This window comes from Lynx canadensis, chromosome B2 (genome assembly GCF_007474595.2).
Source record: "Lynx canadensis isolate LIC74 chromosome B2, mLynCan4.pri.v2, whole genome shotgun sequence".
NCBI classification, from domain to species: Eukaryota; Metazoa; Chordata; class Mammalia; order Carnivora; family Felidae; genus Lynx; species Lynx canadensis.
The window spans coordinates 115,369,849-115,386,507 of NC_044307.1; the positions used below are offsets into that span (position 1 = coordinate 115,369,849).

General features: G+C 35.9%; 1 protein-coding gene across 5 annotated transcripts in view; it reads right to left on the minus strand.

Moving 5' to 3' along the window:
* Positions 1-1,425: 1,425 nt before the first annotated feature.
* ECHDC1 (ethylmalonyl-CoA decarboxylase 1) overlaps positions 1,426-16,659 on the minus strand; it is a 53,516-nt gene continuing 38,282 nt past the window's right edge. For all 5 annotated transcript variants that reach the window (XM_030316294.1, XM_030316296.1, XM_030316295.1 and 2 more), the window contains one exon: positions 1,426-1,860. In XM_030316294.1, coding sequence (XP_030172154.1) covers positions 1,452-1,860 — 409 coding nt within the window. In that variant the 3' untranslated portion in view covers positions 1,426-1,451. The remainder of the gene's footprint in view (positions 1,861-16,659) is intronic.

A 16,659-nucleotide genomic window follows, 5' to 3' on the forward strand; every position in this document is an offset into this window, starting at 1 on the left:
GTGATAGAACTGGGACTTCATTCCTCGACTTACTTTTAAAGCCTGTGTCATTGAGATCATAAAAGTTTGAGCTGTGCATTTTTATTAAGTGTACTTTCAAAATAGAGCTAGTTCTAAAAAAGAAAGGTTAGCCACTTTTCAGAAAAAAATAGAAATCTGATATAAAATGCGAATGTAACAGTGATGCATCATGTGTCCTTTTGATGTCAGGACGTTTTGATGTAAAGTTAAATTGTATTACTGTGTAAACTAAACAGTACTACTTACTAGTTCGGAAATCCCAGGGCATACAAATGCATGGCCAATTTTGTAGAGTCAGTAGACTTTCCACATGATGGCTATGGTTGTTTAGTAGATCATTTAAAATAGAAACTACTAAAATATGCAGTAAGGCTCCAAATTTTGTAGGGTGGTAAGGTGGGGAGCATTTTTATTTAAAAGAACCATAGAAAAAAAAAGCCATTCCCCAAATTTTATTATTTAAAAAAAAATTTAACGTTTATTTATTATTGAGAGACAGATCGTGAACAGGGGAGGGGCAGAGAGAGAGAGGGAGACACAGAATCAGAAGCAGGCTCCAGGCTCTAAGCTGTCAGCACCAGAGCCTGACGCAGGGCTTGAACTCACAAACTGCAAGATCATGACCTGAGCCAAAGTCGGACGCTTAACCGAGTGAGCCACCCAGGTGCCCCAATTCCCCAAAATTTTTAAGTTTATTTATTTATTTTGAAAGAGGGAGAGAGAATCCCAAGCAGGCTCTTTGTGGACAGGGGGCTCAACCTCAAGAACTATGAGATCATGGCCTGAGCTGAAATCAAGAGTTGGATGCTCAACCAACTGAGCTACCCAGGCATTCCTCCAGTTTTTAAACATTCTTTTATTTTTTAAGTAATCTCTATATCCAACATGGGGCTCAAACTCACAACTCCAAGATCAAGAGTCACATGCTTCACTAACAGAGCCAGCCAAGCACCTCTCCCCAATTCTTTACCTATTACCGCTGATAAAGGCAGAAGAAAATGATCATACCTTTTCTTATCTTGTTCCCTGACCCCTCTTCCACTTTTGTTCTTTAGTGCAAATTTCACTGTTATTTTTGTAAATTATTTCCAGATAAGACTGAACAGACACCATGAAAAATAACCCAGGAATAGGTTCTGTGGAGAGGTTTTTCCTCTCAAAAACTGGTCTTTTGTTACAGGCTAAGAACTACTATGGAATTGATAATTTTTAAGCCAAAAGTGTTGTATATTTTAACCAAATGTTCTACATTACTTGATAATTACCCAAATATACTGAAAACTAGGTCAATGAGTTCAGATATTAAAAAATTATTAAATCAAATACTAAGTGTAGCCTTCGAAGTAATTCTGGTATTCCTAGTTAATATTTAACTTTATAATTATTAATTTATTGGAGTTTTTCTTGTAGTACGTCATATTTTAAAAAAATTATTTATCAAATTTTTGTCTCCTAGCAATAGCCTCTTTATTTGCAGGTCCCCCCCAAACTGTTCCTAAAAGGTCTCTTTCATTCTGTAATGCGTCCTCAAAACAAAGCTCTTTACCTGAAGAAACAGATTTTTTCAAAGCTCTAATTACTTCTGGTGGCCCTTTGATAAACTGCTTTAGCCACTCTTGTGCCTCTTCTAGACATTCAGTTTCATCTGAAGACTGCAAGACCTCGTCAACCATTCCTATGTTTAAAGCTTTTTTTGAATCCAGTTTGAGGGCCCCACTTAATACTTTGAGAGCTTGTCTACTGCCGATTATTTCAACTAGTCGGGTAGCACCGCCCCAGCTTGGTATTATACCCATCTCTTTGTGGACAAATCTTATCTCACTCTCTGGCGTCATTAATCTGCAAAAGAAAAAAGAAAAACTTAATTGTAACTAAGTATATGTAACTGTAAGTATATGTGCTTTACTCAAAGTATTATTCATTATCTGATCTGAAATGTCCATGGATCTTTATAGGTCGGTAGATCTGTTATATTAAAAACTAAAAGTTCAAACTATCTGGATAAGTATACAGTTCAATTTACTACATAGTACTGAATATTTCCCTTTGAAAATAGTATCAGCAGTTTCACTGTGCTTGCTTATCCTTTACTTTGCAAAATAAGAATTTAGTTTTTATTTCTAAAAGCCCAGATTATCTTTTAAAAGTGAATAGTGGCCTAATGAGAAAACCTGGATTAAGTAAAAATACTGGAGTAGGAAATGTCAGGGTCATACCATGGGAAAAAGAAAAAAAAAAAAAGGTGCATAATAAAAGTAAGGTCAGTAGTTGTCAGGAAAACATTGGTTCTTAACCCAGCATCTGTATACAGCCTTTGAGCAAGTATTTACTAAGCACCACCTATGCCAGGTTGTCTAGGTGTGGGACTACAACAATGACCAAAATAAAACCCTGTGCTGAGTTTACATTTCTGTTAGGAGAGAAAGATACTGAACGATATAGAACCAGTGGGGATAAGTGCTATAAGGAAAAAATGGGGCAAGGGACTACACAATGAGGATATGGATGGAAAAAGCATATGAGGTACGGTAATATCCATTTTACAGAGGGAAACTGAAGCCACCTAGAGATGAAATAAATAGCTCACTCAAGGCCATGCCACTGTAACAGCCAAAATTTAAACACAGGAAGGTTAGCTCACTATGTGTGCTCTTAACCTCACAGTACACAGGGAAGCGAGACTAGGATGGAAACAGATGCCATTAAGAACGCTGACAGTGGCTTGGGTTGAGTAGTGAATTCCTATAGCAGGGATGCATTTTCCCCAAATGGGGTTTTTATGAATTGGGTGATTAAGAAACAAAGTGGAACAAGAAAGGGAAGTATTAACACAAATCAGTGGACACAGTAAAAGGCTTCATGTTTGCCAATTAAATATGTGTACATTAGCAGAATGCACAAAGCTATACTACATAGGAAATGCTGTATGTGAGTTTTATTTTGACTGCATACTTCAATGAGCTTTCACTGTTAAAACCTCTAATTTGGAACAAAGATCATGTCTGAATTGTAATTTTTTAAGAAAAATTATTGCTTTCAAACTACTCCCTACATAAAAGAAGACCTTACATTAGTTCTGCTTTCCAAAGTGTAAATGCTCAGCTGCAGGTGTTCTGGTTCTATTAGCACCAAGAACAACAGACTCTTAGTCTTTGACTCTTTCATCAGGAAAAATATTCCAGTAAATTCTCACAAAAGCCTATTTAGTAACCCACTGGGAAAGAGAACTTTCTCTTCACAGCTGTGAATTCCTACAAGGGAAAATCTGCCTCAATTATGAACAATTGCTTTTAGAGGCAAACAGCCCTGAAAATAGTTTTCAATGAATTTAAATGGGAAGAAGGAACAAATCTCCTAAGAATCTGAATCTAACCCCAAAACTGAGAGTACTTGCCTTGTTGTAATAAACAGAAAACAATGTCAAAAATTAAAATGGAATAGAAATCATAGGAATAATGTCTAATAGTCTTAGAGATAGGAATGCTGTTAATCCTGAACACAACTCGGGGCACTTGGATGGCTCAGTCGGTTGGGCATCTGACTTCAGCTCAGGTCATGATCTCACAGCTTGTGAGTTCGATCCCCTCATCGGGCTCTGTGCTGACAGCCTGCAGCCTGCTTTGGATCCTGTGTCTCCCTCTCTCTGCCCCTCCCCCGCTTATGCTCTGTCTCTTTCCTTCAAAAATAAACATTAAATTAAAAAATTTTTTTAAAAATACTGAACACAACTCGATAAAACTTTTCACAGCATAAATTGAGTACGTCATGGTTCTAAATTATATCCTAGAATTGACACGGATGTTGGCTCAACTGTGCCTACAATACAGAAAAGGATTATGTCGGAAATAAATTCATTTAGATTCAGCTGAACATATAAAAGTTGGTTAAAGCCTGAATGTTAGGAAAATGTAGATGAGTTTATGACAATAAAAGTTATTATCTATGTAAGCTTGCTTATATTTGGAATTCTCTGCTTCTAAAGAAGAATCCAACTTTATACCATGTATTTTTTTTTCCTTTGCCGTATCTTCTTACAAGGTGAGGTATGCCATTTTGAATCATATTTTACAACTCTTAACAAATCTTGAGGTAATCTTTGTAAAACCTACCTGTTGTGATCAAACTCTGACATCCACTTAAAAAAAATTTTTTTTAATGGTTATTTTTTGAGAGAGACACAGTGTGAACGGGGTAGGGGCAGAAAGCAGGAGACACAGAATCCGAAAATAGGCTCCAGCCTCTGAGCTGTCAGCACAGAGGCTGAGGCGGGGCTCAAACTCACAAACCATGAGATAATGACCTGAGCCAAAGTCGGAGGCTTAACCGACTAAGCCACCCAGGCGCCCCAATATCCATTTTTTACACATGCCTAGGATGTGTTTGTGTACTGATATACATTTGAAGTTTATTTATTTAGAGAAAGCACAAGAGCATGTGCAAGCAGGGTAGGGACAGAGAGAGAGAGGGAGAGAGAGAATTTCAAGTGGGCTCTAACAGCACAGAACCCAAGGTGTGGCTTAAACTCATGAGCAGTAGGATCATGACCAGAGCAGAGATCAAGAGTTGGATGATTAACCAACTGAGCCACCCAGGTGCCCCAACATTTAATATACATTAGTAAATACTACCAAAAAAACTATTGGCAAAAGAACACAAGGTAGTTTAACAGAAAGAGAAATACGGAACATTCAGATGATAACCTACACAAGACCATTAATCCAAAAATTAATGTTTAAACATAAAACTTTAAATGTTGATAACCATAACCTACAAAGAAAATGTCCAATCAACAAGATATATCCAAAAATAGAAACAGCTTCCTAATCAACCTTACAGGATTATACACTAATTAATTACTTCTAGAATGTAGATGCAGTTATTCCACCTGTTAATGTAATTTACTGCAGGGAATAATCTACATGGAAAACTGGAAGACCTAAATCTTAAAATTCTGATGAATTACAGCAGACTCAATTTATAAAATGACATTAAACTCCTTTATTTTGACAAAAGAATTAAAAATATCTTCTATTAGTATAATTATTATTGTCAGTGTTCAAAATCTCCTGTGACACAGACAGGAGATGAGGAAATTAATCAAATGTAGATACACTCCTCATTACTGTATGGCTGCAACAGTAAACTACCCGTAACGAGAAAAACTAACACCGGTGGCAGGTGTTACAAAGTCAGTCTTGACACCTGAAAGGACTGTTCAATGTGCTAGTACTTTCTAATAAGTTGCCTGTTAAGTTCCAGGCCTTTGAACAAATGTATTCAAGAAAAACAATTTTAAAACAATTAAATTTTTCTTAAGTTTTTTAGTAAAAGTTATACATTTTAAGAACTGTTTGTTTCTAAATAACGGTACTTTTAATGAACTCTGCAATAAAGAATTGAGAAACAAATAATTGTGTTGGGAGACAATTAGGCTTTGATGTGAAGTGCATAGACTTGAGCCAGACTGCAGGCTTTACCAATAGACTGGTTGCATACTACACCCTGTAAAATACAGCACAGAAGTCACAGTATAAAAAGGATGAGGAAGATTAAATTACTTAAAATCCCTAGGCTTTGGTATGCTTGTTTATAAAATAGATATGATAATAGTACTTATGCCATAGAATTATTATGAATATTAAGTTAATATACGAAATGTGTTTACAATATGTATGCCACAATTCATTTAAATAAAGTCCTAGAGGAGTGACTGTGTTTGTGATTTTTTTTTAAGTTTATCCATTTTTTGAGAGCACACAAGCGGGAGGGGGGGGCGGGGGGGGGGCAGGGAAGGGCAGAGAGAGAAGAGAGAAAGAGAGAGAAAGGCTTGATCCCACAAACCATGAGATCATGACCTGAGCCAAAATCAAGAGTCAGAAGCTCAATCAACTGAACCACCCAGGCACCCATATTTGTTTAAAAAAAAAAAAGTGTGACATCGGCCTCAGCCACATCCATAGTAGAGAACAGTATTATTTATACTTTAGAATATAAATGTTGTTTATATTTTGTAGCCTCACAGTGCCTGACATATATTAAACTCTATGTGTACTAGCTTTTATTAAGTTGGTTGCATTGATAGGTCACTACAAATGACAGTAGTGTTTCTGCTAGTAAAGTAGTATCATGTTTCCTGGATGAAAATGACTTGACCCTTAAAGTACTGAAAGTAAAAGAACTATACTATTATACCATGAAGCCCAGCAAATGATGGTATACTATCCTTCCTCAAATCTGTTAACAAGACTACAAAATATATACAATTATTTTAAAGGTTTTATTTTTTTAAGTAATCTCTACACCCAATGTGGTGCTCCAACTCACAACCCCAAGATCAAGAGTCACACACTCCCACTGACCAAGCCAGCCAGGTGCCCCTATATTACAATTTTTATTTCCAGATAAAGGTAGAATAACTGTGTTCTACTATAGATAAGGCTGAAGCAAAAGACTCCAAGTTGATTTTTTTTTTAAATAGACATATATCTAAGATTAGCTTAAGGAATACTGTGTAATATAAGTAAAAGCATAAATATTTTAAAGTTTTAAAGAAAACATTCATATTACAAACTAACATGATGTCATAAATTTAAAGTTTGGAATCATCAATTTAAATAAACTTTGGTCTAGTACCATAAACTGCTAGTCCTTTGACAGTGCATATTAAGAGCCAAAGCCAATAAAGCAAATTGTGGTGACATGTGCAAATGTGGTATGTAAAACGTATATAATTAGCAACAGCACCTCTGATCACAATACTTTAAAGTCCAGGCTTGACCATAAGCACTTGTTTGCACATGTACTTATCTTCCTGGCACCTTCTCCCTCCTACTTTCTACCTGATCTCACATCTCTTGACATATTATGGAAAAGAGAAGGCAAGAACCCAAAGATTCTCCCCTATTTTCAGGATTCCTACCCTCGGGTGACTGGCCTCATGAGGCTCCATTTATTTTATGCAGAGACAGCCTGAATAAGAAAGTATATGGTTGAATGTGTGAATTTCTGTATTCATGTGTGTGAAAATATTTTGGGACATCAACTCTGATTTTAATATTCAGTCAGTAATCTTAGCCTGCTCAGAGGTGAATTTTCTTGATATTACAGGATCTAAAGAATTTCCACATAATAATGTTGGTAACTACAAAACAAGCTAACACAGGCAATGTGACTGCTTCCGGAGGTAGACATCTCATATTCAGAGAACAGGCACTGCCACATCAAAAATGGAGTTTGCTTTGTAATTATTCTGAGATCTGGGATATTGCGTGTGTGTGTGTGTCTATGTGTGCATTTGTCTCTTTGCAAGTGGGTGCATGTTATGTATAAATATTTTGCGTTTTATTTAAGAAGAGGGTTACTACCTACCTAGCTCCCTTGGGACAAGCATGCTTACAGCTCCCTTTCTTTGTAATACGCCTTGAACTAATGGGTAGCAGCTAGAAATGCTAATACTTTGGGTTAAGGTTTATTTACATTCATGAAAACAATGTTAAAGAATGGAAACAAATTAGGCAGACTCTAAACTGCATAGGTGAGAATTTTATTTCACTAGGGAGATATAGGAATAAAAATGTTTTTCATTCTGTATAAACAGCTAAATCTTTGATCTTCCAAAGAACACCAGGAAAAGAAAATGCAGACAATTCACACATACACATACACATACACACACACACACACACACACACACACACACACACACACAAGTGAATGTGAAAATTTATGTATTACCAAAAACCTTTAAAATTGCAAATTCAAATTTAATTTTTGATTATCAAAATTAGAAAAGCTGTTTTAAAAGATTATATTCATGGGGCACCTGGGTGGCTCAGTCAGATAAGCGTCTGACTTAGGATTTCATCTCAGGTCATGATCTCATGGGATCAAGCTCTGCATCATACTCTGCACTGACAACGTGGAGTCTGCTTAGGATTCTCTCTCTCCCTCTCTCTTTGCCCTCCCCTCCTCACTCTCTCTCAAAATAAATAAATAAACTTAAAAAAAATTATGAAAAATTAAAGATTATACTCCTATAAGACAGGATGCTCTCAAACAGACACACATATACAGCTGGTATTAATATAAATTGGCAGAATCTTTCCTGAAGGATAACCTGGCACTTTGGATGAAAAAGTTAGAACATCTTCATATCCTCTGATTAAGTACTTGAACTATTTGCAGGATTTATTCTAAGGAAATAATCTGAAATGTGGAAAAGCATTATTTATAAGGTAATTATCATAGCATGTAATCATAATAGAGAAAAGTTGGAAACAACCAAAGCAGAATATTTTAGTACATCCATATTGATGGAATATTTTATACTTATTAAATTCATGTTTTCAAGCATATTTAATTTAATAATACAGGAACACTACATTTTATAAACTATATACCATGTGATCCTAATTTTTTTAATAGAAAATTAATGTCTATTTTAAAAAGACATGAAGAAATCACACCACAGCATTAATGCTAGTTACCCTTGGATGATGACAACTTTAATTTTTTACTCTACACATTACTATATTTTAAAGATAATCTAGAATCTTGTTATTCAATGTGTGGTTGTGTGGGCCAGCAACATCAGCATCATCTCAAGGCTTAACCTCAGATCTATGAAAACAGAACTGTGTAGTTTAGTAAAATCCCCAGGTGATTCATATTTACTAGAATGAGCACATATCCTGTTATAAACAGAAAGCACATTTTTAAAATATCGCCTGTATTATTTACTATTGATGCTATAACACAAATTCAGTGGCTTAACACTAATTACCTCAATTCTACAGGTCAGAAGTCTGGGTAACCATGGCTCAACGAGGATCCACTGCTTAGTCTCACAAGGCTGAATCAACATGTAGGCAAGACTTGCTTTCCTTTCCGGTGTCTCTAGACACTAATATACTTCCAAACTTTGTCAGACTGTTGGCCAAATTAAGTTCCATGCAATTTTAGAACTAAGGCCCCTATTTCTGTGCTGGTTTTCAGTTGGGGAATTGTTATCTGCTAAACACAACCTGCATTTCCTTGGTTTGAGGTCCCCTTTCTCCATCTTCAAAGACTTTTCATGCCTCTCATCTCTCTGACTTTCCATTCTGCCTCATGTCTTTATTTTTTAAAGGCTCATATGATTAGATTGGGTCCACCCAGATAATCCAGAATAATCTCCTTGTTTTAGAGACTAAAACCTTAATCACAGCCACAAGTTCTCTTCTGTCAAATGTTAATACATGAACAACATGGGTGTTAGGGGTGCTGACTCCACACAGTCAAAACTCTATGTATAACTTTTGACTCCCCCAAAACTTAACTCCTAATAGTCTACTGTTGACCAAAAAGCCTTACCAATGACATAGTCAATTAACAAATATTTTGTATATGTATTATATATTTTCACAATAAAGTAAGCTAGAGAAAAGAAAATATTAAGAAAACCATAAGGAAGAGTACATACATTTACAGTACTGTGAAAAATCCAGGTATAAGTAGACCCATGTAATACAAACCCATGTTGTTCAAGGATCAACGTGTAACAAATTCTGAGGAAAAACAAAATGTGGGCAGACATCTTGCAGGGGGAAGTGCTGCTATTCTGTCCACTACATCACCTAAATGCATAATAGAAGTACTTAGCCTGACTTTCCTTTCATTCCACTGTGCTATTAATTTTCCAGCCCTCACACATTTTTCTTACAGCCCTGCAACAGGTGGCTCCCACCACCATCACCCACTTCTCACCTTTCACCTTCTTTTGCTAACTATCCGAGGATTCTTTTTGTTCCATTGTTCTAGTTGTTAGTGAGTAAAGACTCTATGGGGAAAACAGTCTCCATTAGGAAGAAAAAATAAGGGGTCCCTAGGTAGCTCAGTTGGTTAAACGTCAGACTTCAGCTTAGGTCATGACCTTGCAGTTCATGAGTTCGAGCCCCGCAACGGGCTCTGTGCTGACAGCTCAGAGCCTGGAGCCTGCTCTGGATTCTGTGTCTCTTTTGCTCTCTCTCTCCCCCTCCCCCCCCTCGTTTGCTCGCTCTTTCTCTCTCTCTCAAAAATAAATAAATGTTAAATTCTTCTTTAAAAAAGGAAGAAAAAATGAGGATTTGCTGGAACTATAGCATTACTACTTTTAGGTGAATGTTAAAAGGACTCTAATACCTGTTAAGGAATCCAGATTTCAGAAATGAAGACACTACACCTACAAAGTTCCAGAACCCCAAACAAGACTTTTTTCTCCAATATTAACTTAGTGAAACCAGAATATAAAGGCATGATTGGTTCTCTGCTATCACTTTAAAGAACAACATGTTACAGAAATCTAATTAAGGCCTGACTGAATGTGGGGGAAAAAAAGGTATATATCACAGTTAATGCAATATTAATTCCTGTACTCTGTTAAGAACTTTTTCTAATTACAAAATATTTCAAATACACAGAAAATAACACACTCATGTACCCACCACCCAGATTTTAAGGATGTTAACATTTTGCCACACTTATTTCTGAACTCTATTCTCATCCCTTTGCCTTCTCTTTCTGACTTCTTTCTGTCTCCAGCAGCAGCTAATATCCTGAAATTGGTGAGAATCATTTCCATGCACAATTTAACTTTTTTTTGAGAGAGAGAAAGTGGGCATGTGAGGGAGAGGAGCAGAGAGAGTGGGAGAGAGAGAATCTCAAGCAGGCTCCACACTGTGCAGAGCCCAACATGGGAGCTTGAACCCACAAACCATGAGATCATGACCTGAGCTGAAACCAAGAGTCAGCACTTAACCAACTGAGCCACCCAGGTGCCCCACAATTTAAATTTTAAGAAATACTCTATATATTAATCAAATAGTAAACTTCTGCATGAAGTAATATTTCCATTTTATGTCTAGTATCTCAAAATACAGTGCACCCTGACTACCCAACACTGGTCTTAAATTGGTCAATATCACTTTGGCAGGTAATGTCTATATTGAAAATGAATTCATCAGACTATCACATTGTGATTACATGAACCATTAAGATATTTCAATTAACTCTGTCTACTCTGATTTCTCCCTTCCATTTGATGAAGGATCTTTAGGACTGTTTCCTATTTTTAGCTATTATGAATGGTACTGCTATGAACATTCTAGTATGTGTCTGTAGATAAACAACTGTAGGCATTTCTACTGCATTTATACTACATTAGTTATCTATTGCAGTTCTGTAGGTTAAAGTCCAACAAGACTCACTAGTTTAACATCAAGATATCAGTAGGACTACATTCCTTTTGGAGGCTCTAGGGGAGAGTCCATTTCCTTGCCTTTTCTAGTTTCTAGAGCCTGATCACAATTCTTGGCTCATGGCCATCCTCCTCCATCTTCAAAGGTTGCCCTGATGGGTTAAACCCTTCTCACACTGCATCAACTCTGATCTTGCTTCTGTCAGTAAACCTCCTTTTCTGACTTAGAACTTTTCAGCTTCCCTCTAGCATTTTTAGGAACTTTGTGGTTACACTGGGCCCAGTCCCCCAGGATAATCCCCCTATTTTAAGGTCAGCTGAGTATCAACCTTAAGTCCATAATCCATCAGCAACTTAATTCCCCCTTGACATATAATGTAATATAATCACAGGTTCCAAGGGTTAGGATATAGACATTTAGGGAAGGCCATAATTTCTATCAACCACATATACACAGAAATAGAATTACTGTGACATAGGGTATGTGACATTCAACTTTAGTAGATACTGGGCATTTTCCATTGTACCAACTTACACTCCCATCAGTAGTTTCTGAGAGTTGCAATTGATATATTCCATCTTTTTCATTTTAGCTTTTCTTATGGGAACACAGTGAAAAGTAGTGATTCTAATTCAGTTCTTTAATGGCTAATGAAGTTCAGTGCTTTTTAACCTTTTTTTTTTTTTTTTTCTTTTGGCTATTCAGATATCCTCTGAAAAGTCAGTTCAAGTTTTCTGTCCATTTATTTTAACTGGGTTGTCTTTTTTTTTTTTTAATGTTTATTTATATTTGAAGGGGTGGGAGAGAGAAGACGGAGAGACAGAGACAGAATCTGAAGCAGGCTACAGGCTCTGAGCTGTCAGCACAGAGCCAGACGTGAGGCTTGAACTCACAGCTGTGAGATTATGACCCGAGCTGAATGAAGTAGGACGCTTAACAGACTGAACCCAGGTGCCCCTGGATTGTCTCTCTTATTGCTTTGAAGGGGTTCTTTACATATTCTAGCTATGTCTTTTGTAAGATATAAATATTGAGATAATCTCTCACTCTGCAGGTTGCATTTTCATCCTCTTCGATATGTTTTTGATAGAAGTTATGTTTTTGATTAACCTTAATACAGTCTAATTCATCAATCTTTTTCTTTATGGTTAGTGATTATTGTGTCCTGTTTTAGAAATCTTTGACTACTTCAAGACCAGATATTCTCCTGTATTCTTTCAAATAGCTTCACTGTTTTACCTTTCACTTTTCTACCTGCAATTCATCTTGAATTGATTGTACACATATATATACACTCACTAAAGAGACCATTCCTTCCTTTTTTAAATTTTTTTAATTTTTTTTTTTTTGAGACCATTCTTTCCTAACGCACTAAAAGTGTAACATTCCTCTTTGATTAAATAACCATATATTTTGGATCTGTTTCTGAACTCTACTGGTCAATTTTTCTACCCTTGTATGTACAAATAGCAGACTGTTTAAATTACTTTAGTTTCATAACAGGTAGTTTAAACTTTGCTCTCTGGTATTTTAAACCTTCCAACTTTGTTCTTCATGACCACTTTAGTTCTTTGTACTCTGCATTTCCATATGAATTTTAGAGGCTGTCAATACACATACACACACACACACTCTCTCTCTCTCTCTCTCTCTCTCTCTCACACACTCACACACCAATTTGCTGGAATTTTTACTGGAACTACATTGATTATGTGGATTATTTTGGCAGAGAACTGAATCTTTACAACATTGAGTCTTTTATTCCATGGACATGGTATATTTCTATTTCACTATTTAGGTCTTAATTTCTCTCAGTAATGTTTTCTAGCTCTCAATGCAGAATTCTGACATACCTTTTGTTTTGACTTGTTCCTAGGCGTTAGGTTTTTTTTTTTTCCTAATGCTACTTTGAATGCTATTATTTTTTTAAATTTTGTTGTTTATTTGTTTGCTACTTGGCATATAGAAATGCTTTGATTTTTATTGACCTTGAAGCCAACAAACTTACAAAATTGACTAATTCTAATACATTAGCTATATATTCATTTGGATCACAATGATGTCATATGTGAATAAGATTTTATTTCTTATAATTCAATCCTTACAACTTCTTTAATTTGCCTTAGTGAACCGTCTAGGATACCTAGTATAATGGTGACCAGAAGTGGTGACAGTACTGTCCTTGTTTCTGATGTCAGAGGGAAAGCTTTCAATATTTTTATCATTATGAGATGTTTGCTGTAGGATTTTTGTAAATGTCCTTTATTAGACTAAGAAAGTTCCTACCTAGGGTGCTAAGAGTTTCTATCATGAACAGATGTTGAAATCTGTGAAATGCTTTTTCTGCATCTGTCAGATTGTAATGATCTGTGTCCCTTTGTTGTTGTTGTTAATATGGCATATTAAACCAACCTTGCATTTTAGGAATAAACCCCTTGTAGTCATGATGCATTATCATTTTTATCATTTGACTAAATTTTTTAATACTCTGTTTGGGATTTTTACATTTATGTTTATGAGATTGACCTATAATTTGCTTTCTTATAATGTCATTTCTAGGTTTTGGAATAAATATTACACTCATTAAAAGAGATAGGAATTATAACTTCTTCTTTTCAGTGAAAGAATGTATGTAATATTGATGTTATTTCTTTCCTAAATGTTTGGAAAACTCTACTGATAAATCTGCTAAGTTTTAAAAACTAAAATTTCAGGAGTTGGTCTGGAAGATAAATGGCTGCCAAGTGATTCCTAATCTCTCCACACATCCTCCCCCAAATTACAAAATTAGCAAGGAGTGAAAGAAAACCATGCCAACAGGATTACTCAGAGACAGAGAATACTACATCTTTGATATTATCAGGTACGGAAATAAACACCAAATTACAAAAACGATTTCCTGCTGCCATTGAAAGCCGATGGGCACAAAGTGATAAAGAGGGGGCTTAAGAAATCCATGTAAAACAGGAGAGGGACATGGAAGACTTTGAGGAAGTACAGTCAAAATCACCCCCAGAATGAGAAAATCTAACACTGTGTTCTAAAATACTGAGTACAACTTGGGGATTTGGTGGTTCACAGGACTGGCTATAGAAAAGTGAGAAAGGCTAAAATTGATAGTTTGAATAAGCACAGCTTCCAAAGAAGACCCAGATAAGTAGAGAAGAGGTGAAACCCTCAGAGAAATAAAAGAAAAAAATTAGAGGGGAAAAATAAAGATTCTGTAAAAACAAAAGAGATACAAATCATGCCAACTCCTCTCCCATTTCCACTGTATCACTAATGCATCCATCCAAAACTAAACTGTGAGAAGCTGGCACTCTCAAATTAGGGATCCTAGCCACAAATTATTCAGAAATAGAAAATATCAAGCTAATTGTATAAAAAGCTACTGTAAGAATAAAGCAGAACATGTAAATTCAAACATTTCAGCTGATGAAAAGCACCTCCCTCCCTGAGAAAACCCATGAAAGAAAAATGGTCATTCCAAACTGAATTCAGTATCTTCAAGTAGCACAGTTGCATGAAAAAAGGAAATTTAAAAAACAGGACTAGAAATGGACCCACACACATACCAAAAAAAAAAAAATAGGGGCTGGGAGATAAAATAAATGAAAGTTGACTGAACTCAAAAAAGAAATAAAAGACAAGAATAAGCGTAAATAAAAATTTAATACAGGACATTGAAGAAAAACAGGAAAACAACCAAGAGAATGAAATTCATTAAAAAAAGAAAAAGGAGTCAGAGAAATAGGCAAAGAAGACATAATATATGAATAACTGGAAATGAAACAACAAATATTTACCTATTGAAAGGGTTCATTCAATACCTGGGGAAACTGACTATAAAGAATCAATTCTAAGACTTATCCTAATAAAGCACTAGACTTCATAGACAGAGAAAACTCAGGGCCTCCAAGCAAATAACAAAACTAAAGAACTTACAAGAACAAAAGAATTATAATGCCACTAGACTCATTGAAAGCAAAAAAGTACCAAACCCAGATAGTTTCACAGGAAGATTTTACCAAATCTTTACAAACCATGTAGTTCTGATGCCACATATATTGTTTTTGAGATAGAAAATGAAGAAACACCCCAATTCTTTTAATGAAGTATAACACTGATACCTAAATCTGATATATATAGCACAAAAAATGAAATTAGAGCAATATTATTTAGGTATATTGTAGCAGGCAGTCTCTGTGATGATCCCTAATGATCACTGCTCCCCCCCCCCCCCGCCCCCCGCCCCAGTGTTTACACCCTTGTGTATGTAATCTTCTCCACTTGACTGGACTGGACCTAGTGACTCTCATCTAATAAACAATACAGTAAAGACATGGGATGTTCCTTTCCAGGATTAGGTTACAAAGACTGTGGGTTTCTATCTTATCTATTCTCTTTCTCTCAGAACCCTCAATTTGGAGGAAACAAATTTCCAGGTTGTAAGTAGCCCCATGGCAAGTCCAGGCAAGCCCAAGAAACTGATATCCCCAGCTAATAGTCAGTGAGGACCTGAGGCCTGCCAATAGCCACTTGAGTAAGCTTCAAATCAATCTTGCCTCAGTTGGTTCCTGGGTATCTTGATTATAGCTTCATGAGAGACCCTAAGCCAGAGGCACCCAATCAAGCCACACACATACTCCTGATCCCTAGAAATAATAAATGTTTATGTGTTAAGCTGTAAGTTTTAAGGAGATTTATTACTCAACAATAGATAACAAATACAAATATCAAAGCAAAAATCCTATTATCAAATAGATTTGAACACCATATTAAGAAAATCATACACTCTAAAAGGGGCTTATACTTTAACTGGTTAGAAATCAATTACTATAATTAATCATATTAATAGGTATAAAAAGAACCATTTATCTTCATAGATGCGGAAAAGTCCTTGGATGAAATTCAGTACCTCAAAACTCTTGAAAAACTAAAAACGGAAGGAAAATTCTTCAGCATGAATCTATATACAAATATAAACCTCAATCCTAAAGCTAGCATCTTACTTAAAGGGGATACAATAGAGGTATGTCCACAAAGGTCAGGAACAAAGCAAGGATGGCAAATCTCTCACTACTGTTTAATATTGTACTGTAGGTATTAACCATAACAATAAGAATAAAAAACTATCAGAGAAATAATAATTGGGACAAAGCAAAAGTATCTCTGTAGTGCAATTAGAAAATTAAAGAATCAGGGGCACCTGGGTGGCTCAGTCGGTTGGGTGACTGACTTCACTCAGGTCACGATCGCACAGATTGTGAGTTCGAGCCCCACGTCAGGCTCTTTACTGACAGCTTAGACCCTGGAGCCTGCTTCAGATTCTCTGTCTCCCTCTCTCTCTGCCCCTCTCACATTCTATCTCTCTCCTTCAAAAATAAGCATTAAAAAAAAAAAAAGAAAATTAAAGAATTGATAA